Consider the following 24,933-nt stretch of genomic DNA (forward strand, 5'->3'; position numbering starts at 1 on the left):
GGATGTTCAACTGTAGCTATTTGAAGGGCCCTCTTTTCATAGTGGTATATCTAGATAGCCATCCCAGACTAGTTTAAATTCTTCAGACAAGGCAAGGCAATCCTGTTTGCTCCGTCAGCTGGCTGGAAGGGTATAGGTCAAACTCAGGTCTTTGTTGCTTACTTCCTTTCTTATTCTTGTTTTATGTAAACTCTTGTTGTGTTATATACAACCCAGGTTAGATAGTAACCAAGCTGCTGTGTGTAATGAATGAGAGTCTCTTGCTACCAGTAAACAAATACTGGCTCTGGCAAATACATTGGTGTGATGAGACTACGAGTACTAGCACCTGTCAAGGAATACATTTGCAGTCAGTTACTTTCATTTCTCAGTGTGGGCAACCTTGCTTCTCTGTTCATGTTCTTCCAGAAGAGGAAACCAGTGAAGGAAAAGCACCCTCAGTGCCTTCTTTGCCATCAGAACTATCTTTGAGTTTAGTTTCTTGGTTTAACTGAATCCTCTCTTGAATGTAGATTGAGGGCCCAGTCCTACCCAGCTTTCCAACTCCGGTGTAGCCACAATGCATCCCCTTGGTAAGAGAACACATCTTCCCATACTTTGAGAAGGCCCCAGTGACTGATCTCCACCACAGGGTGCAGTGCACACCCCATTGGCACAACTACACTAGCACAGGAAAATTGGATAGGATTGGGCCCTAATACAGGTATTTGTAAAAGCCACAAATAGCATGTACCATTTTGGAAGAAGCATTCCCTTCGGTGGGGGGGGGGGATGTCTATTCTAAGGTGGTATCTTCTGCAATATGTGCCCAGACCACTTAAAAATTGCATGTTCCTTATGTTTATGGAGGACCCTCTGCATCCATGGATTCCATATCCATGGATTTAACCATCTGTGGATACAGACAATCCACATTGGTGCCTATGGAGGCTCCCCTCAGTTACTCACCTGGAACTTCTGGGGGGCTCTCCTGAATTGCACCAGGCCAGTGACCCTCTCTATTGGCCTCAGAATGGCCTGCAGAAGCCTCCAGAAGATACTTCCAGTTTTCGGAGGCAACTTCTGGTTTGCCAGCTCTTCCCAGCAGTCACTTGTTTTGCATTCATAACCTACACGCAGTGTGGTAGACTGATGGTGTTTGGGAGCCTTGACACAACCACGGTGGGAAGAACACTCCCCCGTCCCCAGACTTTTCAGTATAGCACAGTTTTGGGCTTGGGGAGACCTGCTACCAAGCATACCAAGGCATGCTTGGATGAGCTAATTGTTGTGTCCCTGAAGGAGTTGGAAGAGGCTGTTGTGGCCCCTTTAACCCAGAGTGCCTTGTCAGTTGTGCCTGGACAATAGAATGCAAAACACGGCTTGAATAAATCCAACACTTGAGCAAAAATTTTCAAAATAACAGCTTTATTAGAAGCACATTCTCTTAATATTTATAAACACAGTTTATTGATTTATTTTACTGTGTTCATCAATATTCTTGGTGATATTTCAGCCAGTAAGTTGAAGTCTTGAAACCCGTGGTGCCAAGAGCAAGCATGTAACAGCTTTTTGTGTAGAGGCCATCATCTTATATTCTCCTATTTTCATATAAAGTCTGGCAAAGTGAACCTGAAAGGTGTCTGTGTCATTGCTCAGGGAACCCAGATCAGAGCCTGCAGCAGTAGCTCGTAGCGCAGGGTAGATGGCACTTTTCTAAAGAGCAGTCTGATCTCTTTCTTTCATCTGTTCCCCAGTCCCATCTGGGTTCAGCAGTGGGGAGCTGATGGAGGCGGCATCTGTGCATTTGCCAAGCTGTATGACATTTGTGTGATGGTGGTGGTGAGCGCTTACCCCTGCTTGGTGGCTTCCAGGTCCCAGGGGCTGAGCTGTCCCTGTCCCCAACCGGCTTGAGTGTGGCAGTCTCTGGTAGCAGCTGCTGTGGTTTCTCCCCGAACTGCATCTTGAGGCGGCCTTGCTGTCTTTGTACAGGAGCCCAGACGCCAGACAATAGTTTGCGCTTTCCAGGCCATGTGGGGAGTCACGTGACCTGGGGCTGTTTGCTGCTGGGGGTCCTTCCCCATCTGTTCGCTCTGCTCTTTATGGGTTATTGGGCGCAGGTCCAGCTCCTCCGGCCACCTGATCTGCAATTCCGAGCGCTGACCTTCCTGGCAGGGGTGGTGTGGCTTTGCTTGTATGCAGATGAGCGGTGCATGCGTTTCACTCAAAGGCCTGCAGAGGAAAAGGCGCTTCCTGTGTTGAACTCTCAGTGGGTGGTTCCTGGCTTGGCTGTGAAGGGCCTGTGTGGGGCTGGGGCCTGTGAACTGAGAGCGCTGGCTGGGCAAGGGATTACAGTGCAGGCCCCCCTTCCCTTTCCACCTCCTCAGGCTGCAACGTCATCACAACACAACCACTCGTGCTCTCATAGTGTTGGTGTCATTCATTCAGTGCCAAGATTGCTTTAAAAAATTCCCTTGGCCCCAGTTCAAACAGGAGTACAGCTGGGATGTGTTAGATTTTAGGCAGTCTGCCCTCAATTTGAGATGAGTTATAAATAGCTGCGCTGACTTCCTTAACTAGCACACTCTGAGGTAAAATGCAGGTTAATTACTGTGGGAATCAATTAGGGCTCCTCTCTGTTAAAGAGCCAGCAAGGCTCCTTCCTTTGCTGTAATAAATCGGATGACAAATCTGGTCAGGAATAAATTCCAGACCTAAGGTGAGGTTTTCACTTTCTCTGTCAGCCGACGGAAGGGATTCTGCTGCCACTGCCTGAACACACGGTTGCTCTCCAGGGTTCTTGTCCTTGTCCAGCGTGACATACAGATTTGCACAATAAGTTAGCCAATACTTGTCTGAAATGGGAACCACAACACGGATGCAGCAGGCTTCTTCTGGAAATGGGGAGGCCTGTGAGCCGCAGTGCTGTGACTTCTTGGTGTCGTTTCTGTGGCCAGAATGTGTGTTCCTTAGGGTTCCTCTAAAACGTTCCTCTAAAACACTTAGGCCTGAGTGCAAAGCTTGCATTTTGCAGGTGACTTTTGTCATTGCTTTTGGTAGACCTGCTTGTCTTGGACCTCAGCAGCATCACTGTGGATGAAACCTTGGTACAGGCTTTGTCCTATTTGGCCAGGTGAGCTTAGCAACTGTCTTCAGAATACCCACTGAAAATCAAGAAGTGCGTATACCAGAGTTGTAATCTGTAAAATGACAAGTTGCACCTGCTGAAATTCCCTCTTTTGCACCATTGTTAAGGTCCAGGAGCCGTAAAGTTGAAAGGTTGGCCACCCCTGGTGCAGAGGAACTCTAAAGAAAATGGCTTTGTGGTGGTCTGATAGGTTTTGGAAGGTGCTGTGAAAGTGCTGGCAATCCTGATGTGTTCATTTCTCTAAGCAAGTTGTAAGCAGGGGGTCGGGGTTCTGGTGATCAGGGAGCAGTGCTCTCCTCTGTTATGTGTGTCTGTGAAAGGGCATTCAGCTTCTGAAGTGCAATTGTGGTAAATCTACTCCCGTGGTTTCCTTTTGAAAGGTTTTCCCCAGTATCAAGCTAGAAAAGAGGCTTCAGTTCTTCTGCAGCCACGGGTTTGCCTTATTTTTTGGGAAGTGTCCTTGCAAATGAGCTTGTATTTCTCCCCCCTCCATCATTTTTATAATAACTGAGGCATCTAGAGTCAATTCTCTGGCAGCTGCTCGTCATTTCAGCGTATAGCGATTGCATTTTCAAATTTAGAAGTAATTACCCTATATTCTAAAATGTGCAACTGCCAATGCAATTGGATGATGGGCAGTAATAGAAGATTTGGTGAAGGGGCAACCCACTTTGTGCATGATTGTCTTGAGCATTTTTATTTGGGGTCTTTTAGGTCCCAGTTCCTGTTCTCATTCAGGACCACTGAATTTGCATCATCAGCTTCAATTTCTCTGCTTGGTATACAGTACTTAAAAACCATTTAGGCTGATTTTTAGACTTTCGCCACAACTTGCTGGTATATGTGTATTCCATATTAATAGTGCCTGCAAGTATCTCTTTAGGTTACACGACAAGATGTGTTGGCCAAGGGCTGCCCCGAACCTCATTAATATGTATTGTAAGCCCCTTGGGGCAGATGCTTGTCTGTTTTCTGAGAAAGCCTGACATCAGTGGCATTATTTATATAATGCCAGCATTTTGCTCGCTGCTTAACTGACCAAGCATTAGGTTTTCATCTGAATTATGTTTTCCTGCCTGCTTATACCCCAGTTTGAGAGAGCTAATGTGTGTTGATCTGTTGCACCAGAAGCTACACAGAGCAGTCTTAGAACAAACCTTGTTTCTAAGTTCAGGGATCTCAAAGGCAAATTACCTTTTAATTAAATAGAAAAGCTGTTCTGTTTGTCTTTGATAAGCTGCTGTGTGCATTAGTGAACTGTAACCCCAGTACTGTTCTTGAAAACTATGGAATGCTTAGGCTGCAATCCTACACACACTTTCTTGGAAGTAAGCCCCGTTAAACACAGTGGAACTTACCACTGAGGAGACATGCTTAGGATTTAACTTGTAGACATGTGGATACTAGAAAATCTGAGATGGAAACTTTGTGACTCATAGGAAAACCGCCTTGTTAGCCGCCTTGGGTGCCTTTCGGGGAGAAAGGCAGAATACAAATCTAATAAATAAATAAATAAATAAATAGAGTTGAACGGGAAAGTTTCCCTGGAAGTCTGGCGAAGGGGCAGCTTCAGTGTCCGCAGTGACTAGATGGTGGTGGTGGTGCCCCTTTCCCCCTGTAGCTCTCTTGAGAGTGTTGCACTGTAGGTTTATAAACACTGGGATGATAAAGTTGCACTCTTTCCTTGTGGCTCTGCTGGATTTGCGGTCCTGGGAGTTTGTAACCTTTCAGGTGCTAAAAAGGGGAAAATACATCCTGCCTTTTGTTTAAAAGAATGAAATATTAAAGCCTGAACGTTTAGCCACATTTTGGTCCTAGAGCAGCTTCCCCTAGAGGAGCACTGTCTCTCCCCCCCCCCCCAGCACAAAGGTGATTTCTGCTCTGAGTCCTCTGCCTCGAATGAGGCACTCTCCTTCTGCCACTCCCATTGACTGGCAGCTCCTTGGATGGGAAAGTGGCTTGAGCCTCCTCCCCGTGGGTTTTGTTTTGCATTTTACTGTTGAGCTAGTACTTCGCGAGTGTGTTGTTTGAGTATTTTATGGAGCAATTGTACATTTTTTTTGACATATGTTGCACTCTTGTTTCATAGCCATCCAGCCCGATGGATCAGATGGGGAAGATGAGACCTCAGCCTTATGGAGGAAGCAACCCCTACTCACAGCAACAGGGACCTCAGACGGGGCAGCAGCAGGGCCATGGATATCCCGGGCAACCGTATGGGCCACAGACACCTCAGAGATATCCCATGGGAGCGCTCAGCAGGGCACAGAGTGCCATGGGCACCGTTTCTTACGCACAGCAGGTAAAGAGAAGTTGGTAACCTCTGAAAGCTTTTGTGGACCTTGAAAGCCAGTTGCCATTTGTAGCTAAGTGGGCAGGGATGTGCGATGAAGTGGAGGCACTATGTCAAGAATGAAGTTGAGTGCTGCTGTGGTTCCTCCAGCAGTGGTGCGGTCGCTTCCACAGAACGACTTCTGCTTTGAAGGTATCTAAGGTCTGCCTGATGGTAATTGGTCAGCCCCATCCTGACTGTTGTTGTTGTCTGTCTCTCTGTCTCTCTCCCCCTCCCTTGTCTAGATTCCTCCATATGGGCAGCAGGGACCCGGTGGATATGGGCAGCAGAGCCAGGCTCCCTATTACAACCAGCAGAGCCCTCACCCCCCACAGCAGCAGCAGCAGCAGCAGCAGTCTTCGTACGCTCAGCAGCCCCCCTCTCAGACCCCCCACGCCCAGCCGCCTTATCAGCAACCACAGCAACAAACGCCACCTCAGTCCTCCCAGTCCCCCTACACCCAGCAGCAGCCTCAGGCGCCGCATCAGCAGCCTCCTTCCCCCTACCCCCAGCAGTCGGCCGCTGCCCAGCAGCACCCACAGAGTCAGCCTGCATACGCGCAGCAGCAGCAGGCTCAGTCCCCCTACCAGCAGCAGCAGCAGCAGCAGCAAGCTCAGCAGGCTGCCGCCTCGGCACTTTCGCAGCAGTCAGCGTCTTACCCTCAGCCGCAGTCGCAGCAGCAGTCGGCATATTCTCAGCAGCGCTTCCCGCCTCCGCAGGTAGGAGGGCGTCAGAGGGAGGGTTTGAACCAAGTAGTGCTGTCTTTCAGCTCTCTGCAGAGACACTGGCCGAGTGGACCCTGCCGAGAAGGGCAAGGGGGACAGGTGACCCGTCTGCCTGCACAACTGGGCACTAATACAGGGGGGGCCCCATATCTGTGGCTCGGGTCCTCTCTCATGCCCCCTCTGCTCCCCTCGCCTCCAGAGAGAAGTCTGAGCTCAGCAGAGGCTGAGGGTGTCTGTCCCTGGCATCTGTCAACTTCAGGCTGAGCTTTACAGCTCAAAACACGTGACTTCCGGTTTCTCTGTGAGCCCGGCAGAGGCCAGGGGCAAACGTCCTCGGCCTCTGCTGCTCTCAGACTCCTCTCTGGAGGTGAGGGCAGCCCCCCTGGACCACAAGGATGTATCTGCCGTTTCAGCTATCTGCAGGGGGTTCTGGAATTGACCCCTCCCCCCTGTGGACAAGGGGGCAGACTTGTATACTCAATTGGAGGGATGATAGGTAAAGACTAGACCCTGTAGTGTCTTAAGAGAAGGGAGGGAAATGAGAAGCACATTTGCCTTTGTCAAATGTAGAACTCTACTGAAGAAATGGAAGTTGGATGCTAGAGGTCTGATCCTGTCTTCCTCTGGAATTACCTTCCCACCCATATGTATGCATCTTTCGTCATCCCCCTTTGGCCCTGTACTGTTTCTGTATGGTGCAGCATTGAGACCAAAAAGCTGAGAGGGAAAGCTGAGCAGGACTGAGGGAGGCAATTCAGCCACTTGAGTATCTGCCGCGTTTCCAAGTTGCTGAAAGTGTCGAAGCATGCATGCGGGTCAGCCACACTGTGTGGCCAGCTGCAGCTCAGTAGCTCGACCTTTAGGCAGTTTTCAAACCTAAACTGCAGCAGTCGCAGCACAAGAAACCCAGGAAGTTGTGAAGGAACTTGTGTAGGATCATTGTTTCAAGGCATAAGTATGCTTTAATATGTGTTCAACAGAGATTTGAGTGCAAGATTCATTCCAAGCTGACACTTACTGGTAGTTGAAACTACAGCCGCCAATTGAGTAGAGCCAAATATATAGATAAAGCAGCTAATCACTTGTTAACGGTCATTTGCTGCAAGCCCTTTTGAAAATAAGTTTCTCCTTGGCAGGTTGTCCCCGTTTTCTTTTCATGGGTTTTGCTGTCTTACATTTCAGGAGTTATCGCAAGACTCCTTTGGGTCCCAAGCATCTTCTGCTGCCTCAATGACTTCCAGTAAAGGGCAAGAAGATGTGAATTTGAGTCTTCAGTCAAGACCCTCTAGCTTGCCGGTGAGTTGAGAAGTTTGGGATAAGATATTGAAAGTAAAGTTGGATACTCCATGTACCTATCTAGACCTGTGTATTTTCAGCCAGTAATATAAATGTCATTGGTGGTACTTCACAGTCTTGGTCCCCACTGGAAATGGAGTGGCTGCACAGCTGCCTTACTCTTCTAAAGCAGTATGATTTAGGGAAGGAGGGTGCAGAGTGGAGCCCTAAATGTGGGACAAGCCACTCGCTCAGTCACAGTTGCCCTCTCTGGTGGCAACAGTGCCAAAGGTGGTACGTACAATGAAAGGAGAGGTTGCAAAGCCCTGCTGTTGAGCCCGCAGAATTTGGGCATCCATGGGGAAAGAGAGTGCATTGTGTCCTGGATCCATTTCCTTCCAGATCAAGCCCTGTCTGTTCCTTTTACCCATCAGGCCCCAGGATTAAGTTTGCCTCTTGCAAGTTATATGTGGCGAGATTCCCTGACTCGCTCGTGCTTGTAATAAACTCTGTCAACCAAGATTTTATTTGAGTAGAACTTGCCACTGATTTTGACATATTCAGATGTTACTGAAATGAACCATTTGCTGAAGACAGCAAGGCTTTTCCTATTTCTAGAGATGAGGAGATTCATCACATTCGAACATTAATCAGATATACCTTTGAGCCCTTGGTGTTCTCCCCCATTTTTAGACCCTTCCCAAACTTGTTTTACTTTGACACAAGTTTTAAATGCATGGCGGCTGTGGGAGTCCTATAAATTTTTCTGTGGTGGTCCTAATTTGTGGGGCTATTTGGTATGCAGTAGCTGGTGATGTGATGGAACAAATGAACAGCTGCCTTTTGGTATCCTTTCCTATCTCTTGTTTGTCTTGTGAGTAGTAGGCTACTACAGTTAGTAGGCTAATAGTACATGTGGCTTTTCTCTGATGCTGAAAGGACAGCCTTTTTGTAGTTTGTGTGGGTAAGCTGCTAGTGGCACAGTCCTCTGCATGTTTTTTTGAAAGGGAGTCTTGTATTCAGTAGGGCCACCTTGCAGATCAGTTCCGGTGCCAAGCCTCCCCAAGTGACTGTCTCCTGCTGGCTCCAGGGAAATTGGACTGCTGACCTAGTAGTCGTTACTTCCACTTGAGACTGCTGAAGCATTCTTCAGTACAGCAAAGTGAGGCTTCCCAGGTTGCAGTTGCATGAGTAAAATGTTAAGGGGCTCAGTGTATGGTAAAAGCTGCATTTCCATATTTGCTTATAAGAGTATGAAGAGAGCAGGTCAACATGCAGCAGTTCAGTAAGAGCAGTTAATAATGCTCTTATAAGCATAAGCATATAATAAGCCAGGAGGTCTGGTCTGGGCAGGAGGTCTGGTCTAGAGGGTAGAGCCTCCGTTTGCCTGAAGATAACACCCGCAGGTCGCCAGTTCGAGGCCACCAGCACCGTGCGACCTTGAAGCAGCTGACAAGCTGAGCCGAGTTATTCCATCTGCTCTGAGCATGGGAGAATGGAGGCCAGAATGTTGCGACCAGATCAGAAAGAAACATCTGAATGTTGTGGTTTCTTGAAAGATAGAACCTTCTTTCAAATTGTAAAAATACCTACGGGGATTTAATTAGCCTGCCTATGTAAACTGCCTTGAATAAAGTCCGAGGAGAAATCTGAGGACCAAGAAAGGCAGTATAGAAATACCTGTGTTGTTGTTGTTATTAATAACAACAACAACAACAACAGAAGCGCAAACAAATGCAGTCTGGAAGTATTGCCACTTGCTGAAATGTAAACAACCCCTCTGTTCAGTGTCTCTTTGAGCCCTGCACTGACACCTTCTCAGACCTTTGTTGCAGAAAGTCTTAGTTTTTTTCCTGGCCTGAGCCATGTCCCTTCACAATTCTTGCATTCACTTTCAGTTGTCCAGACTTCAGGGCTTTTACTTTCTTTTACATAAACTTCATGTATATGCTAAAGGGGTTCTGGAGTGTCTGCAACAGCTCAGGAGTGAGATCTTAGGGTGCAGTTCCATCCCTAACATGGAATTGGCCTTCTTCACTGCCAGTGCACGTTGGGTCAACACTTTCATCGAGCTGAAAGTGTTAGCCCAATGTGCAGTGGCAGTGAAGAAGGCCAATTTCATGTTAGGGATCATTAAAAAGGGGATTGAGATTAAAACAGCTAATATTGTAATGCCACTGTACAAATCGATGGTACAGCTGCACCTGGAGTATTGTATTCAGTTCTGGTCACCACATCTTAAAAAGGACATAGTGAAAAGGTGCAGAAGAGAGCAACCGAAATGATTAATGGGTTGGAGCACCTTCCTTATGAGGAAAGACTACAGTGTTTGCGACTCTTCAGTCTAGAAAAGAGGCACCTGAGGGAGGACATGACTATGCAGGGGATGCGTAGAGTGGATAGAGGGATGCTCTTTTCCCTCTCGCACAACATCAGAACATCCACTAAAATTGAGGGTCATCCACTCATCCAAAACTAGGGGACATCCACTAAAATTGAGGGTCAGGAGAGTTAGAACAGACAAAGAAAATATTTCTTTACCCAGCATGTAAAGTCTGTGGAACTCTTTGCCACAAGACATGGTGATGGCTTCTGGCCTAGCTGCCTTTAAAAGGGGATTTGACATATTTCTTCATCACAGGTTACAAGCTATGATGGGTATGTATAGTCTGATATTAGCTGGTCGCTCATCATGAGAGCTGGGTAGGAATGTTTTTCTATCATCTGAATTGGCCATGGATGGCAGTTTTTTTTGTCTACCCCAGATTGGTGAGGGAGGGAAAGTGTGTTCAGTAGGTTTCATGTGTTAAAAATTGGTTACTTGTGTTTAATAAAGTGTCCCGTTAAACCCAAGTGCAGTCTGGTGTCTTCACTGGGGGTTGCAAGGGTAAATAGAATGCCAGATGCAAGGGACTGACAGAGAGATGCAAGTAGCTTGTGGCCTCATGCTCTCTGAGGCACCTGGTGGGCTACTGTGAGATACAGGAAGCTGGACTAGATGGGCCCTGAGCCTGATCCAGCAAGGTTTATGTTCTTTTGGTCAGTGGTTCCCAAGCTTACTGGTCCGTGGTACCTTTCACATGCACAGGTTTGTGCCATGCAGCTTCTTCCTGGCTTGCCAAGCTGAAATAGCGCGAGATCTTGCAAGAATAGCCCGGCAAACCAGGAAGAGGACATGCTGTGTCCCTTCAAGTGTGCTGTGGCACACACTTTGGAAACTTCTGCTTTGGGTTTTAATAAATGGTTCTGATCTGATCTAGGATGGCAACACAACAATGCCGTCTCCACAGATGCTTTCAGTCAGCGTCAGTGGTTGGAATTAGCTGTTCTTCAGCAGTGATTCTTGCTCTGGAGCAAAGTAAGATTCTTGAGATCTCTGAATCAGTTGTGCTTGTCTGCCCAATCTACCAAGCACCTCATTTAAGGAGGAGGCCTGCATCTGTGTAACAAGTCTTGGAAAAGTGGCAACCTTTAGATGTGCAAAATGTTTGTTCATCTGGGCTCAATGTGTGTATTTTGTCTGTCATGATGACTGCTCTGTCTTTTTGGAAGCTTAGACTAGTTCTACTACTTAATGGGTTCTGGACTGACTTGCCTGACTAAACCTGGCAGCCTCTTATGATTCTAACTCTGTAGTCTTCAGACCCCCAGAGACTCACACAAGACTCACTTTTGCCTGTTTTTTTCAAAGTGGCCAATGTGTTCCTTTTCTTAAAAGTACACCAAGACCACCGGTGTTCATGACATGACCTATATGTAGGTCATGGCCCACTAATTGAAGGTCCCTGCATTATGTTGACCACCTCATTTCCTGGGGCTGCCATTTAGCCCAGAAATTGTTTGTAATGGTCAGATCCACATTGATAGCGTTAATACAGGTCCAGCCCTTTTTATCTGTGAATTTGGGACCCATAGATTCAACTAACCACAGGTTCCAAACCCACAGTGGAGGGTCAGACCTGAGCTCCCATATGCAACTGGAGGTGTTCTCCATTTGCGTCCAAGAGCCTTTCTGAGACCAACAGAGGCAACCTTTGGACTGTAACCAGAGAATGTATCCTATCGCATCTGGAGATCCTGTGGACTGAACCAGCAGATTTACTTATTCGTACGTTTCATTATCCACAGGGGGTCCGGGAACAGACCTCTGCGGTCCAACAGTATGTGAAGAACCTTTCTTACTTTCCCTCCGTCCTCATTCACATCTTTCTGCTGGTATAAGTGGAGCCTGCAGCATTTTGGAGCTCTCTCCAGCTAGCCAGAAACAGCAGCTTTGTTGTACTGTTGAGCCTGAGGATGCAGAGGGGAAGACAGCACCCTTCTCCTTTCTCATTGAGGTCTTCTGCTGGGTGTTCTAATACTAGGAGATCAGCTGCTTTTTGCAATATTTATAACCACGTTTAGCTGGGAGGGAGGAAATGTTTCTGGAGAGTAAGAATGGATCCTTTTTCCTCCTCTAATGTCCCCAAATCATCAAGAAAAGGGGGAGAGGCCATATATTCCCAACCCCTCCCCTTCTAGTTGTGGCTAGGGCTTCCACCGGCCAATTCCCCCTCTCCTCTTCCACTCTCTTTAGAGCAATGTTCCAGCTTAAGGACCCAGAACATTATGTGGTTTGCAGGAGCATTTGGGGGAGAAGGGTGGAAAACTGCTGAATGATTAAGAAGTCACCTGTATATGAAGAAGCAGGTCACATTTGCACTCGCATGCCAAGGATAATCACCCTTTCTGAAAGAGAAGCTCAGATGGTCAAGACTGAAAGTGAAATGGGGCACCCAGAATTGAGAGTAGTGTGGGTCTCTCCCCCTCCCCCAGATTTAGACACCATCACAATGGGCATCTTAGGATTTCTGGAACTCAGGAGTGCATTTCCAATTCAGACTTCTTAAAAGCGAGTGTTTGGTGGTTGTTTGTGCCCTTGTCAAAGCAGCGTCCATCTAACTTCTAGTTGCAATTTTAGCCCATGAAATTGCTTTTAATGCTGCTTCCACCACATTTGGAAGTGAGCCTCTGCAACTGTGAATACCAGTGGCACAAAGTACTTGGGTGAGGTGACCTCTGCCACTGCCGCCAGCTCAAGGATGCACAGTGGTGAGAAGCCTGGCGGCCAGCAGGAGTATGGCTGATACTGTGCTGCAGTCTCTTGGTATCATGAAGAGGGTGTCCCAACTAAGTCAGCTTGCAAATAAGTCTAGAAATGTTCCTGACCTGCCTACCTGTGCGCATTTATGTTGACCATTTGTAACCCACTAGTGGCCTTAAAGGAAAGAAAATACCCTTTCCTTGTTCAGCTCTTCTGCCTGTCTGCTTCCCGGAGTTAATTCATATTTACCACAGATGTGCACACAAGCCCTACAGAAGGCAAGTTGTAAGAGTCTGGTCAGAGTATCAGGTTGTGAAAGACACAGAGAGAAGCATTTTTGGTGCCATCCCACCACCACCACCCCAACTGAGGTACTCCCTTTGCAGTGCTCTGAATTAAGCATGAGCACTTTTGGGGAAGCATTCCAAGTGGGTTTTTTAAAAAGCCATTTCTGCCCAGTGTTGCATATATGCAACAGGGACCAAATGCGTACCCCTGTGGGCCAGGCAAAAATGGGTTAAACTTTGGAGTTTGGTGAAGCTGGAAAAAGGTGGGTGAACATTAACGTAAGTTCTCTCCCTGTGTCCCCCCCATTACCATTGTTAATGGTTTCTGAGCCTTCAGAATGGGGAGTTAAATAGGCAGGGATAGATTGCACTTAAGCTACTTTTGCTGGAATTTGGCACACTGCAACACTTAGCTTTCAGTGCTTCAGGAGAACATAAAAAAAACCCCACTGGATCAGGCCAAAGGTCCATTTTGTCCAGCTTCCTGTGTCTCACAGTTGCCCACCAAGTGCTTCAGGGAGCACACAAGACAACAACCTGCATTCTGGTGCCCTCCTTTGCATCTGGCACTCCTAGGTAGTCTACTTCTAAAATCAGGAGGTTGCACGTACCTATCATGACTTGTAACCTGTGATGAACTTTTTCTCCAGAAATTTGTCTAATCCCCTCTTAAAGGCATCTAGGCGAGATGCCATCTCCGCATCCTATGGCAAGGAGTTCCACAGACTAATTACACGCTGGGTAAAAAAATATTTTCTTTTGTCCTCACTCTCCCAACACTCGGTTTTAGTGGATGTCCCCTGATTCTGGTGTTGTGTGAGAGAAAAGAGCACCTCTCTCTATAGGGTAAACCAACTTTGGAAGAAAATGCGCCTTGTTCCTTGCAGATGAGGCTCTGTGCCCTTTTTGCAAGCATTTCTACTATGACCATTCAGTGGGCCTGATTTGCTCATGATTTTCACCTAAGTCTTTCTAATGGGATGGCAGATCCTGCTCTGATAGCATAGTGCTGCCCAGATGGTGCTTGCCTAAAATTTGGACAAAACTATTGTCAGTACAGCTTTAGCAGCAGTGTAAAGAACCCATATTGGACAAGGGGACACAAGCTAAATGCTGAGGCACTTTTGAATTGGCTTTGGGGAGATTTGACATCAGCGATTCAAGACAGTTCTGGATTGAGACTGAAATTTGTTGTTAGAATTAATTTGGGTAAGGCAAAAAATTCCAATTTCCCACCTTTCTTGATGGGGTCTGAGCTGTTGGTGACAAATGAGCAAGGAGATCTTAGTCATGGTCAATGAAAGTTCAGGGAAAAGATTGACCTGACATGCCACAGTAGTGAAGGAAGCAAACTTCATGCTGGGGTCAGACGAAAGAGAGGAAGAAGAAGGTTTTTTAATATTGTTTTGCCTCTTTATAAATCTATGGAGTGGCCACACTTGAACTACTGTGTCTAGTTTTGCTCACCACACCTCAAGAAGAGCTTTTGCAGAGCTGGAAAGGCACTAAAGAGGGCAACTAATATGGTCAGAGGGCTGGTGCACCTTCTGTCTGAGGTAAGGATACAGAGCTATTTGGCTCCAAAAAAAGGCAGCTAGGGGAGATGTATAACAGTTTGCATGTTATGGAATGAGTGGGTAGAGGGAAGCTTTCTACCCTCTCATAATTCTAGAACCTGGAGTCATTCATGGAACCTGACCGACAGATGGTTTGAGGACAGACAAGTGGATGTACAGTCAGCCCACATCTTTTATGGACTGTACTTGCACAAATTCAGTCGTGTGTGCTTGGCAAACAAACAAACCAAATAAAAGAGAAAAGTACAATTTAAGTAGTGCAGGCAGTTCTTCCCACCGTTTCACTTAATAAATACATGCCCCAGAGTGAGCCCAAGATCAGAGAATGAAGCTGCTGTTCCCTCAGTTGGTCTCAGTTCCTGTCATAGGTTTTATAGATTATGTATTTTTTGGCTGTAAGGGATTAAGATAATTCTGAACATTCACTGTTTTGCTTTCGGTGCTTACTCTGGAATGTAACCCTCACGCAAGATGCAAGCTGACTGTACTAAAGCACGTAATTAGTCTGTGGAATTCTTTGCCACGAGATATGGTTATGGCCACTAGCTTGCATGGCTTTAAAGGAAGGTTAGATGACTTTGTGGCAGAGGAGAGTCCTCACAGTGGCTCCTGGTCGTGATGGCTGTGTGCTACCTCCAGAACTAGCAGGAAAGTATCCCTGAATTACCAATAGTGTGCCTCTCTGGAAGCAGCTGGTGGGCGCCTGAGGGGAAACAGGGTGCTGGCCAACACTGGCCTCCAGGCCGTTCTCGCAGGGCTCTTCTTGAGCGTGTTGGGCATATATTAAAATTTAAAACCTGTATCAGATTTCCTTTGTTTTATATGTTTTGGTTCTCGTTTAATATCTTCTTTTTTAATATCTTTAATATTCTCTTTGGCCTACTCAGTTACTGGTATTTATATCCCTAGTGAGTTTGGCCCTGGTAGTGGAGTGGGCTTTGCTTCCTGCAGGTGCCTGCAACCTTCTGGTTGCTCAGGTGCCACCCTTCCATCTCTCTTATGGGGTGCCTTTTCCAAGGGCTAGATTTGGCCCAAGGGTCCCGACACCAAACTCAAGAACATACCTTATTTTGCTGGTGGTGGTCAGTCTTCCAGACTTGGTTTTAACTCTTTTGGCTTGAGATACAATTTGGGAGCAATATATTAGTAATAGGGGACTGAGGGGCAAAAGAAAAATAGGGTCATGGCAGTGGTTCCCAAACTTTTTTTGGCAGCTCCCTTGACCTCCTGGGCCATTGGCCTTGGCTCCCCACTAGGGCTACAGTCCTATTATACATCATAAGGGTGGCAAGTTTTTTTGTAATGATTCCGTGGCTCCCCAGGCTGGTTTCTGCAGGGCTCTGAGGAGCCACAGCTCACAGTTTGGGAACAATTGGATCGTGCTGTTGCTTGAAAGGGAACCATTTTGCCACAGTTGAAAATGTGCTAGAAATGTTTTACAGTGTGATGTTGAGAGAAATGGTCTGAGATGGTTTGGTTATGGCAAGAGGCGCACAATGGTGTAGCACATCTGCCTGTGTTTTTGTGGCCTGATCTGTGGCTCCTCTCCTTCAAGGGATGGTCCCGCAGCTGATTGTCCTGATAAGTCACTTGGCTTTTATAGTAGAGCAGAATGTGAATGGCAGCCTGATGAATGCTTTGTGGGTATGCAGAAGGGTTGAAGGTCAAATACTATAACAGCAGACCACTTCTGAGTGAGCGCTGTCAGTGCATGAGGGGCAGATAGATCACTTCAGGAAACATACTTTGCAAAAATGGGAACATCCTGGTGGTGGCCACGTCTCAGTCATGATGTTTCACACAAGTCAAGAGCCTTGTTAATTTTTTCTCCAAGTTATTGAACTTGGTGGATTGTGTGCTTTTGGCTGTCAGGCAGCATTCCTTGGGAGTCAGAAAAAGCCTGGATTCCTGGAAAGGCTCCCAAGTGCATTCATTTCCTGCCCAGAAATGGGATGAGGTAAGGCAGGAGGACCAGACTCTGGGAGTTTGAGTAGTCTTCATGAGTAGCCCTGCGCAGAGCGTCTGACACTGGTGGCCTCACAGTTGTCTGTGTGATGCACGTGATGGGACGTGGGGCAAGTTGTGGCCTCTGAGGGCCTAACAGAAAACTAAAATGGAAGGAGAGCCCATTCCTATCTGCCGAGAGGACTAGAGTTCTCCTATTAGGCTTGGTCAGTCTGTCCATGAAGTGCCTTCCATAATTGTAACCCAACTTGCTCTCTGGTACTGTCGGAATTGGGAGCCGCACAGCATGCGTTCACCCCATCATGTCTGGAATGTGTTCTATGAGTGACTCACCTCTTCAGTGTTGCTGTGCAGATTTTATTCAATTTAATTCTGGAGCAGGAATGGAAGGGTGCATGGCCACTAAGCAGTGGGCAGGTGGGCCACCCCACTCCTTCTCTTTCTGCTCTTGATTAAGAAAGGGAAGCCAGGTAGGGAGGAGTTGTTCTTGATGGGTGGCCACAACTTTGCAGCAAAGGCCAAGCCAAAACTGTCAACCATCGGCAGTCTGATGACACCGTGACAGAATAAAAGTTAAGCTACTCCTGCACGAGGTTACCTTTGGCTTCACAGAACACTAGATTACCATCAAATTGGAGGTCTCTGGGCCTGTTACCCTGTTCCACACCTAATCCAAATGCACCTTGTCCCATGTGGAAAATATTCCAGAAAAAAGGCCAATGAATGTGTCAATACTGTAATACATAGGAAGGCCACTGGTCGCCTGTTCTGTACAGGTTTTTGATTGTGCTGGTAGCCTTGTAAGTTGCTGTGAGTAAATAATAAATTGGAAGCAGATGGTATTGCTGTACTTACAGATGGGGGCGGATTGTGACTGGCCTGCAGCTACACAGTCAGTTCTTAGCTTAGGTGAGAATGGAACCAGGCACTTCATGTTTGACTCGTTCTGACATTGTGTGGAGCAAGAAGCTAACCCATGGCGATGATTGTGTGCTTTTCTCTCCCATTATTTGAGGTGCTTATACGTTTTCAGTACAAGGATGATAGTTTGTTGAGATTAGGGCCAACTCTCTATTTACTGCACAGATGACTTCTGCTTTGCTAATGATTTTGATGCTTGAGGCTATTGGAAGAGTGAATGTGATTTCCCCAAACTACCAGTACCCTTTTAGTTAATGTCACGGAAACAAGTCTTAAATTTCATCTTAAACTTGATGAAAGTATCCTAGCAGACCAGCACAGTCTGTTCCCAAGGCATTGGAAGTATCTGCATTGGGACCCTTCTCCAGATGATCTGGTGGCTCTACCGGCCCGGAAGGCATAACAAAGTATACGAATGACTGGCAGGTTCAGCACTTGCCTACATTTCTGCGGATCAGGACCCTGAACTGAAGGCCGACTGCAAATTCTCACTGCCCTCTCAAGTTAGTTACACTCTAAAACACCTGTGCAACAGCAGTCTGACATGCCAAGATGTAGAGCTGCTGTGCTCCCTGGTATAAATTATGCAAGCCAGGCAATGTGTTCAAACAAATTAACAAAATGCTGGAACTTTTTGTAAGCCAGCAAATTCTGTGGAGGAGCAAAAAGCTGATACAGGGCCCTGGAGATCCGTTCCCAACCACTGTATTATTTCAGACTCCCTTCTAGCTTCTCCAGATGCCCCCAGTATTGCATTTTCAATCTGTGTGCTCTGCAAGTGTGACTGATACAGTGACCTCCTCAAGTTCAGTGTGACTGATTCAGTGCTCTTATCAAGTGGTCCTCAAACCAGAAATATTCCCCCCCCCAAAAAAAAACCTGGCAGAAATGCTAATTGAGAAAACTGGGTGCATCCCTAGCCATACAGGCCTAGAGCTTTCCTTTCTATGCGCAGCATGTCTCAAGAATCTGCTTCTGCAAGCAGTATTGCATCACATGCTCTGTATGTGTTTTCACGGCATCGGATTATGCACAACCCATCATACACTCCCAGCCTGATATTTATGAATTTTGGTTCACCAGCAGTGACTTCAATAGGTGACCTCCAGACTGACTAACCTGTAGATACAAAGAATAATTATGTTATCTGAACATAGTTCCATCCTGTCCCATTACCCCTCCAGCCCAGTGAACACTGATTGCTTGAACCCTATTTCTTGTGATTTGTACTAACCCTTTTAATGCAGTATGTTTCACTTTCCGTAGAAAGATTTATTTGGTGAAATTGTTTTGGTCCCAGTTTTCAGGCTTGCTGCTCTTCAAGGGAAGGTAATTCTTGAAGGCTAACAGGAAGAAAGTGCACACTGTATTGATGTGGGTTTTACTAAATGAAAACTGTGCAAATATGCTAGGTCAGACTTAAAAACAGACCTGCGTTCTATGAATTGGAGCTATCAGATTTTGCTGATGAAATTTCCTGACGTGGACTGAATGAGCCTGTATAATTGTGGTAGAGAGAGGCAGAACCCCAGAAATGTCAAGCTACATGGAAACTCAGAAGCTGAAATGTGAAATTTCTATATGTGCAGTTACATATACAGCTTATGGAATGGGATCCATTGGATAAACCTCGTATATAGTAGCGGGATGGGGTGATATTGGGGTGGCTTCATTTACTTATATTTTTGCTAAGCTTGGAGCCATTAATTCCAGTTCTGGAGCGCTTGCTCAGTGTGCTCTGTTGGAACCAGTTTGGACAATGCTCTTACTATCTGCCTGGCCCATGTAATAAGAAGTGCTCACCCTTGGCCAATGCCTTTTGTTTCACTGGCAAAAGTTTCTAATGGAAGGGGGTGTGGATGAACCCTACTTTAAAAGTAGGTTTAGCGCTCTCGCTCTGCGTGTGTGTGTGTGTGTGTGTGTGAGAGAGAGAGAGAGAGAGAGCGAGAGAGCTGTTGGATGACACCCCCCATAGGAATATTTCCCAGGAAGCAAGGAGATTGGCCAGGGGGAGCATGTGCCATGAATGTGCATGTCTTAATTTGTGAGGTCCAGTTAGGTTTCAGGAGATGTTGTCCAAACCAGCGCTTCATCTGTCTTAATTTGTGACCCGTTTTTGTCAATTCATGGTATGGAACCATGTCAAACAAAGAGTGAATTAACTGGAAATAAATATTTGTGTGCTGATTCTAATTTGCCTAAGCTTTGTGAAGATTGTCCCAGAGCCCCTTGTGCTGGAGATCCATATGGCATTTGAAGGATCAGTGGCTCCTAAATTGTTTGGGCAGAAAGGTTCTCGAAGTCTATCTTTTGAATAGCTTGGCTTATTTGCCTGTAGCAAGTAAGTGCAAAACACGGGCCAAGGCGTACCACTGCCTGTCTGCGTTTTGTTTTTATTTATCTGGCTCCCCAAACAATCTGTGTGTGTCTTTTCATTTCCCCTCCAGCAGGTCTCTTGCAGGGAATCTTCACGTCATCCCAGTGTCATGCTTCTTGGAACAGCTCTGCTATTTGTCCATGTGGCACTCCCCTGGCTCTCCCTTCTGAGCGAAGCAAGTCCGACCTGGTGCTTAGGAGGAAATTCCCCACCCCCCACTGCTGTGTCAGTCATGGCTGTTCTGAGCAGCCCGGAATGCTGTGCGCTCGCCTCTCGCTGGAAGAGCAGCCAATCAGCTCCTTCCTTGTAAATCATGCTGCTCTGAGCCTCCGATGCAGCCTGCCGCCCTGTGCTTCGTGCAGCAGATCGCGCTGTGCTCGATCCAGGGCCTGTTTCCTGTTTCTATTCTAGTCAGTGGTGGCTCAGCACTGCTTCCTGCCTGTGTACGTTACAGATTCCCCTGATGGGAGCTCTTGTTTTCTCAGGAGCAGTTTTGGTTAGAAAATTAACTGAAATATGAAGCCAGCTGCGACTTGGAAGGGAGCAGATTAGATGGCAGGCACGTGGCTCTAAACAGAACTGCTGTTTCTTTCTCAGTCTCCTTTGAACTCTGCTCTTGTGGGCTGGGCAGGCCCATATTCAATCCGAAAACAGCTAGAGGATCCCCATTCTGTTCTTGGGTTCCCAGGACTGGCAGTTTCTTAATCTTGTATAATCGCTGCATTGGAAGATCCAAAAACGGCATTGTTGCCTGTCTCATATAAATCACTGCCTCGTGATCAAAGATTTGCTAGAACACAAGAACAGCCAGGGCGAGAGGAGGAGAAATGCACAGATAGAACTTGGTTTTAAAATGGGCTTTAATATTTCCAAGGTAACTGAAGGAAGTTCTCATGTAACCAGCCAGGTTCATCTAGTTGCAATAATACTTACAGCAGTGCTTCTACTTAAACCATCTGTCTTGTGTCCAGCACATCGTCCACCGTTGAACACAAGCAGAAGCCGATTTTTCTGTTGAAGAATTGGGAAAATATATCAACCAGGTTTTGGATTTATTTTTAAAGTCTTAAAACTGATAAATCCCATTGGGTTTTGAGACCAGCTCTTGCCGCCTATGAGAAACTGCTCTGTATCTGCAGGAAGTTGAATTTGAGCCCACCTGCATGTCCTCAGAGTTTTGTTTTCTATTTGTAGTTTGCTTAGAGTTGCAGCTTTCACATAGTCATAATTTGACTAACTCCCCACCCTATGGAAGAACAGTATTCTGTTCAGTAACTGCCACCTCTTTGTTCCTGGGGTGTTCAGGGCACCGTAGATTGGCTCGCACTTGAAGGCGGACCTTTGCTGAGTGCTTTGAGGCCCTAGACGTTTACTAGTAATACTATTGAGTGTGACTGTTACAAAGACTGTTACCACAGACCCATGGTGCACAAAGTGAAATACAAAGGTCTGTATGACCAGGTATGTCTGGGGGCAGGCTGTACACTGTAGCGGCTGTGGCTTCATGTATGTTGAGGGTGATAGTATTCCTGCAGTGCCTCTGGGGAGCAGTTACCCTGAGCGCAGCAGCAGACCTTGGGTGTTGCATGTGGCCCACCTCTCAGGCATCCAGTGAATGGTCTTGCTCAAATAGCAGGCATCTGGTTGAATTAAAACTTGTAATGTTTGGACAATTGGATTCCAATCTGATATCTTGTGCAGCTTGGTCCAAATTGTGAGGGAAGAGTTCAGTGCATTAGAACTAAATATGTATACAGCTTGATTACCCCTTATCCAGACATCCAAAATCCAGACATTTTGGAGGCCATAATTTTTTAAAAACTTTGCCCGTGCCAGTCCGACAGCACCGCTACTCACCCAGCAGAGGAAGCCAGCAGGGCAGTGCATTGCAGACTACAGAAGGAGCACTTGAGAAGGGTCTAACCACAGTGTGAACACAAGGAGCACTTGTGAAGTATTCTCTGTAGTGTGAACACACTTGGGGTCCCATCCCCAAGATACATACTTTTGCAAATATTCCAAACCCAGACCACTTCCCATCCCAAGCAGTCTGGATAAGGGATACTCAACCTGTGTCATTTATGGAACTTTTCCATACTGACTTAGGCTGCAGTCGCATAGGCACTTTTCTGGGGAGTAGGCCCCACTGGACCCAAATGGAACTTCTAAGTAGACATGCAGAGGATTGTGCTGTTAGAATCCTAGAAAGACTTTCAGGGTCATCTAGTCCAGTCCCCTGCTTTAAGCAGGTAAGTTCTCTCTAGAGCAGCCTTTTTCAGCTCATGGCACATTGTGACAAGGCACTAAAATTGTCAAGGCACATTACCAGTTTTTTACTTACACTAAATTACTACATTACAATTTTTAATTAATACAATTAATACAATTAAATCATTACATGACGAAGGGCACAATCCTAACCAGCTCTACTCAGAAGTATGTCCTATTTTGTTCAGTGGGACTTACTCTCAGGAAAGCGTGGTTAGGATTGCAGCCAAAGACTCACAAGAAGTTTGGAGAGTATGAAGTCTGGAGTATATGTGATTCTGGAAAGGAGGAAAAATGTTGTTGTTAAAGTGTAATGCCAGAAAGTGCTGGCAGAGAGAGGTCAGACTGAGCACACAGTGGGGGGAGGGGCAATGAAGGCACATGATTGCAAGAAGTGCAGGATTCAGCTGGAGTGGGGGGGAAATGTGAGGAAAGTGATTGTGGACCTTTGAAAGGTGCAGAGGAGCGAAGGGAGGGACAGTAAGAGAGGTGCTGACTGCCATTATGAGATTTGGGGGGGATGTGCCTGTGGGAGGGAGCGAGGTGGGGAGAAGTGCCAATTGCCTGCTCCTGTATTTAAGAAAAAAGACTGCGACCAAAAACCCAATCCTAGGCAATATGTCTACTCAGAAGTAAGCCCCACTATAGTCAGTGGGGCTTACTCCCAGGTAAGTGTGGCTAGGATTGTGGCCCAACGCCCTTCCCCTAACAGGCGAAAGACAAGGCAGGGAGGGTGGCTTTGGGGAGCTGCAGGCAACTGGGGCTCCAGGACCCTTTTAGCCAGCCAGTTCTTGGGCTGGTGGCCTCAGCAAACTCGCTCACTTCCTACCTGCTTGCCTGCTCCTGCCTCCCTCCTTCTCACTCCAGACCTCTCTGCCTGGACTTGATACCCAGTCCTAGACGTGTCTACTCAGAAGTAAGCCCCATAATAGTCAACAGGGCTTACTCCCAGGTAAGTGTGGATAGGATTTTGGCACAAAGCCCTTCCTCTGATTGGTGAGAGACAAGGTGGGGAGGGTTGCCTTGGGCAGTTGCAGGCAACTGTGGCAGGAAAAGGACCCTTCGTCAGGCCAGCCAGTTCTTGGGCTGGTGGCCTCAGCAGACGCGCTCCCTTCCAACCTGCTTGCCTGCTCCTGCCTCCCTCCTTCTAACTCACTCTGCAGCCTTCTCTAGCTGCCCAATCAGCACGCGGGGCGGACTTGATACCCAATCCTAGGCGTGTCTACTCAGAAGTAAGCCCCATAATAGTCAATGGGACTTACTCCCAGGTAAATGAGGATCCTCTCATTTGTAGCCTTCCTCTTGCTCAGCAGCAGGAGATGCAAAGCAGCCGCAGCTGCTCCTTTTTTGCCAGCTGCAGCGTGAGGGTCAAAGCAGCCGCTTCTTCCCCCGCACGTGTGTGCGGCTGCTCCCTCCTTCCTTCCCTCCCTCCCTCCTCTGGCCCCACGGCACACCTGAGGCTGCCTCGTGGCACACCAGTGTACCACAGCACAGCGGTTGAAAACCACTGCTCCAGAGGTACCTGAGGAACCTCTGCTTGAAGACCTCCAGGATGGGAGGACCCACTTGTTCCCTAGGCAATTGAACCTGCATACGTCTGCCACTGTGTCAGATTCTAGGGGAGTGTATCTGGAGTGCATGATTCACATATGCTTCACTGTTGCCCTGTGTGAACCAGCAGTGTGCCTTAGAACATATGCTGCCCTTTCTCAGCAGCTGCATGTTGCATGGAAAGATACCTAGTAATGGATAACTTATCTTTCCATTGAATTTTGAGAGGTCAGTAATGGGAGACCTTGAGGAACCTCAGAACCATCCAAGAAAATACCCTCTGTTCTCTAGGGAGCAGTTTGAAGATTACTGTGTTCAAGCATTTGATCTTCAGCAGGGAGAGTTGGGAGCCCCAAGTGGGCTGTGTCACTTTTGCACACGTGTGAAGAGAAGAAGAAAGAGAGCAGGTGGTGGAAAAACAAAGAGGAGGGGAAATGGGAGCCATTGATAGTGGTGAAAGATCAAAGGTAGATGCTATGCTGCAGGTTGGAATTAAGATTGGTCCCTGGTCTGAAGTGCCTGTCAGCTGGTGCTCTTGAAGAGGCTCTCTTCCTTCAATGGGCATTCTCATTCACTAGAGAGACATGCCCTGGGACTGACTGGCTCTTGGAGCAAGGACTTTTGTGTAAAGTGGTTTTTCAGCAACTGAAGACTCGTGTGGAAGATGAGGAACTTGGTATGGACTTAACTCCATCTTCTGTGAAGACCTGCTGGCAGAATCTGACTGTCTTGTCCAGGAGTGAAAGATGCCCTTAAAATTTGGCATGGAAATTGTAAAAAGTGACATTACTTCACCTGAGTTCTGTGGATGTTAATTAGGTTGATGTATCATGACATGAGCTGCAGGCTGGTTAACACGGTCGCACCAAGTAGGGCAGCAGCTGCCTCTCAACCAAGCTTGCTTCATCAGGAGCCGGTGTTTAAATGCAAGGTTTTCAGGTGTGTAGCCAGAGAAGAGCCAGTCAGTACCAAGCGGAGAGGTGGGGTCCTCCAGGATCTGAGTGCATTTTTCTACTCCTCTGCATTCCTGGCGGACCATGTCACGAATCATCTTGAACACAATGGGCCCCAAGCATAGAGGAGGATCAATTTGACCAAGGCAGAATCTAAGAGAGACAGAACACTTCTCTCAGGGAATGTATCATGACCAGGAGGGCTGCATAAAGAAGGGCCTTCTGTTCTGTGCAGTGCCTGCTGTCATTCTCTGAGGTTGCGGGCAAACAATGGGTTGGTACTTTTGAATGTTTCCGGCTCTTAATCCTGTACAGTTCTGTGATCTGACTGAACCCCTTCCACTATGCGCATCATAGTATCCTAACCTCACTCGATGGGAACTCAGTCTCTCCCTGCATTAGCAGAGTTCTTGGGTACTAGCACGTGGAGGTAGGGACAGTGCAGGCCTTTCCTTTTCCTCTTCTCAGGGCAGTTTGCCAGCCACGGCTCCT

The 24,933-nt window shown here is 47.1% G+C and overlaps 1 protein-coding gene across 2 annotated transcripts in view; it reads left to right on the top strand.

The window, feature by feature from the left end:
• The window catches only part of ARID1A (AT-rich interaction domain 1A), an 86,243-nt gene that overhangs the window by 26,765 nt on the left and 34,545 nt on the right, over window positions 1-24,933 (top strand). For both annotated transcript variants that reach the window (XM_066638334.1, XM_066638335.1), the window contains exons 2-4: window positions 5,217-5,429; window positions 5,705-6,178; window positions 7,367-7,480. In XM_066638334.1, the coding sequence (XP_066494431.1) occupies window positions 5,217-5,429; window positions 5,705-6,178; window positions 7,367-7,480 (801 nt within the window). The remainder of the gene's footprint in view (window positions 1-5,216; window positions 5,430-5,704; window positions 6,179-7,366; window positions 7,481-24,933) is intronic.

This window comes from Tiliqua scincoides, chromosome 10 (assembly GCF_035046505.1).
Source record: "Tiliqua scincoides isolate rTilSci1 chromosome 10, rTilSci1.hap2, whole genome shotgun sequence".
NCBI classification, from domain to species: domain Eukaryota; kingdom Metazoa; phylum Chordata; class Lepidosauria; order Squamata; family Scincidae; genus Tiliqua; species Tiliqua scincoides.